Raw genomic sequence first — 3,542 nt, 5'->3', positions numbered from 1 at the left:
AATGTTTAAACAATTATACCAAGAAAAACATGACAAAATTCTTAATTTTAAAAGTTATGAAGCTGGTAGAGACACATGCAAAAACTTTAATCCATAAGTGCAGAAAAATGTAGTTCTGAAATGTGGTTCCAGTCCAGTTCAGGGTGCTGAATACAAACACCAAATATTTCAGAGTTTTGTGTAAAAATGTATACATTGTTATTCACCTTTTTTATCATTATGTACTGCATTGTGTTCTCTGGTTATGATTTTATTTTAACATTTTTTTATTCTAGAGGTACAAATACTATTATGAATCCACGTGTATAATTTTGATCAACAATTGAATATCCTGAAGACAAAAGGAAATGTAAACGTCCCTCATGCTGGTTTTCAGATTAAGGATAATCAGTTTTCAGGAAAATGTAGCACCAACAGTTGGCATTTTTGTCAACTGGCAACTGACTCACACACACACGCGCGCGCACACACACACACACACACACACCCCACCCCTCAACAACAAACTGCATGGGAGGAACATTCAGGGATCATTTTTGACATTTTGCTCTCTTTGCTCTTCCCTGCTGTTCTGTCCTTGCGTTCAACAACGTTTCCCCATTCAAGCCAGTGAATTCAATCAGTGACAGTGCATGAGAAACCCTGTGGCAGCCATCTTAGGTGTACCACCGCAGAATGACATGATCTCCAGCACATGACCAGCCGTGCGTTCTACATGCATCCTCTCTGCTCCTCTTCACCGGACCAGCACCACGGACAGCTCCTCGGCAGTCTCGGTCTCTGGAGGGAGAGGCCATCTCCCGCTTTCACCAGAGAAAAGGCAGCTCTAGTTCCCTCATCTGTAGCTACACTAAACTCCCCTCCTGCCCCTCCCCGCTGCTTCCTTCTCACCTCCCCCTCTCACATCCGCAGCACCGACCGACCAATAAAACAGGGCAAACGCGTAAGCATCGGGTGCTCGGCGCAGGCGGAGAAAGCTGAGAGTGGAGCAGACTGAACCTCCTCCAGCAACCACTCGTACTGCTGACATCTCTCAGCTAAGTACGATCGGGGCCTGATCCCTGTCTCTACTTCGGGAGCATTTCCCCTTAAATCTCGGCAAGGGATCGTAAGGAAGCGACACAGCTGCCATCTGGGATATCAGTCTGCAAGGTTGTAGCAGGGACGCATCCCTTCTAGAGCAAGATGTTAGATCCGTCGTCCAGCGAAGAGGAGTCTGATGGGATAGTGGAAGAAGAAAGCAAAGAGGCGATGGCACCTCAGGCTGGGTCCCGCATTTCTCCCAGCAGGACCAGCGAGAGCTCTGGTGGACTGGCGCCCAGCAGCAGCCGCAGCAGCGCCCGTCCGACCAGCCCGAGCCCGTCCGCCGTCAGCGAGGAGAAAGAGGACCTGGAGAAGCTGCACAGAGAGGAGGAAGAGCGCAAAAAGAAGCTGCAGCTCTATGTTTTTGTCATGCGATGCATTGCATACCCCTTCAATGCAAAGCAGCCGACTGATATGGCAAGACGACAGCAGAAGGTAAGGCCCCTCCGTCGCTACTGAAGGCAGCGTTTGTAACTACTTGGTGATGAATTGACTTCTTCCAGTCCGCAGATGTTGTCATTGATGACCTAGATAAGCTGGGAAACAGAGGGGGAGGTACGGCCACAAGGCCCATCGGATAGTGCGCTGTCCCAGTGAAAGAAAGCACACTTTGGTTATTTTGTTGTTTTGTTTTTTTGTGGGAGGAGGTTTGACGCAAAAAAAAATATATATGTTTGCAATTCTCGAAGCATGACAGGAACATGGAAGCAAAACCCCGGATAGTGAAGGGACTGGTGGTGCTGCAGAGGTGCACACTCACTACACTTCATGTTCCTCCAGCCCTGCAAGCTCATTAACAGAAAGGGCGTTCAGGATTCGCTGGATGACGATTTACAGCAGGACGTTGTCATTTGTCCTACTTGGCCTGTATCTCCCCTCACTTATGCGTCCGTATAGAGGCTACATGTCCCGTCCAGTTCGGAGCTATTTGCTTGTCCCTTTAATTTGGCCTCCCAAGGTGACTTTAAGGCACACACCTTCTTAGGATGCCCCCTTACTAGCTTTCTCCCTTTATAGATTAGCCTTACTTCTGAAAGGTATCCTGTCATGTATTTGCCTCAAAATACTCCACACATCATATTTTAATACTGTTTTCCCAAGCAAAACATAGTTAGATAAACGAGATAAAGCCCTCATCCTGGTTTTACCCTCCTGCTGAGTTCCTCCATTGATGCTGGAGCCAGTTTTGGGTCATGTTGTCCTTATTGTCAAAGTCACAGGCCTTACTGTAGGGGAGGAGCCTTCCATATATTGTCACTGTTCTTACTTTTACACCAGAATAGGTGTATATGCCTGTTTCTGCGCCGAATACAAAAGCTTACATGATAGTGTCGTGGCTTATATCGCAAAAAAACTGCTGTTATTTTCTACATGAATCCTGAAAATTTTGGGTATCTTAGTCTATCCTCACGTAGTTTATTATCCTAAATCACTATAAATGCAGTTGAAGCTGCTTGTTTTTTTTTTTGTTTTTTGTTTTTTTTTCGCTCAAACAGCAGACCATACTTCCCTTACTCCAGACACTGTTGAACCATATGGTCTGGATTTTCTGCTGACTCACACGCAATTGCACGTGGGAAGCAGAAACCACCACGTCTCCATTTATTTGTTTGTTTGTGGTCCAGTTGAGCATGTAGATTACTCAGTAATGCACTCTGATTTCTGGTGGCCAACGGACAGTCCTCTGCTGTGGATGAGCAAGAATCTGGGTAACAATTCGAAGCTGGATGTCAGACCGGTAAATCAAAGAGCTTCACATGTCTGCTCCTTGCCTCTAAACAGGCGTGCGAAATCAGCTCTTAGAGATAAACTGTGGAGTCTTGTACATGATTAGACAGAGAGAAAACCTTTTCAATGAAGGTGAAATGAGTTGAGTTATGAGGTTAATAAAGGAGGATTTAATTCACAGAAAAAGTTTGCGTTAATTACATCACATTATCAGTCTGCATTTTTAGTTTAAAGCTAATGTGTAGATATGGCTCTTTGTTTTTTATTCGTCTTATGACTATGCAGGACCAGAATTACAATGGAATAGTTTTCAGGAAAAATGCAATAGTTTCATGGCACTAACAAAGAAATGTCTGTAAGACTAATACGTTTTAGCAATCGACAAAAATAAAGACATCTGCCAAATGTGGTTATCCAAATCATATCAGAACTATATTGTCAAATCAAATTAGTCCATCACAAACCATTTATACAGACTGATTCAAATTTAAAACAATATGTATAATTCGATCCCGTCAAATGCAGTTTTTAATGTAAATAAGTTGAAAAATATTAATGTAAGGTTCCCGGCTTTTCAACTTAAAGGAGCTTTAAGTTTATTAGGGTTAAGGGTGACACTCTTCCATCATGTCACAATTTGTAATTTTTGCGACAAGAATCATTTCCCCCATTTGTCTTTTCTCTGAGTGACGGATTATTGTAGTGTTTTTTTTTCTTTCAGCTAGCTTACT

The 3,542-nt window shown here is 43.7% G+C and overlaps 1 protein-coding gene across 12 annotated transcripts in view; it reads left to right on the top strand.

Moving 5' to 3' along the window:
* Nucleotides 1–542: 542 nt before the first annotated feature.
* The window catches only part of cadpsb (Ca2+-dependent activator protein for secretion b), an 89,499-nt gene continuing 86,499 nt past the window's right edge, over nucleotides 543–3,542 (top strand). For 4 of the 12 annotated variants that reach the window (XM_016671331.1, XM_016671316.1, XM_016671328.1 and 1 more), the window contains exon 1: nucleotides 547–1,518. In XM_016671331.1, the coding sequence (XP_016526817.1) occupies nucleotides 1,186–1,518 (333 nt within the window). In that variant the 5' untranslated portion in view covers nucleotides 547–1,185. Of the gene's footprint in view, nucleotides 1,519–3,542 lie in introns of all 12 variants that reach the window. The other 8 variants (XM_016671338.1, XM_016671337.1, XM_007551331.2 and 5 more) reach the window with 5 other exon arrangements.

This window comes from Poecilia formosa, unplaced genomic scaffold (assembly GCF_000485575.1).
Source record: "Poecilia formosa unplaced genomic scaffold, Poecilia_formosa-5.1.2 Scaffold2, whole genome shotgun sequence".
Lineage (NCBI taxonomy): Eukaryota > Metazoa > Chordata > Actinopteri > Cyprinodontiformes > Poeciliidae > Poecilia > Poecilia formosa.
This window is presented reverse-complemented; position numbering and strand designations above follow the sequence as displayed.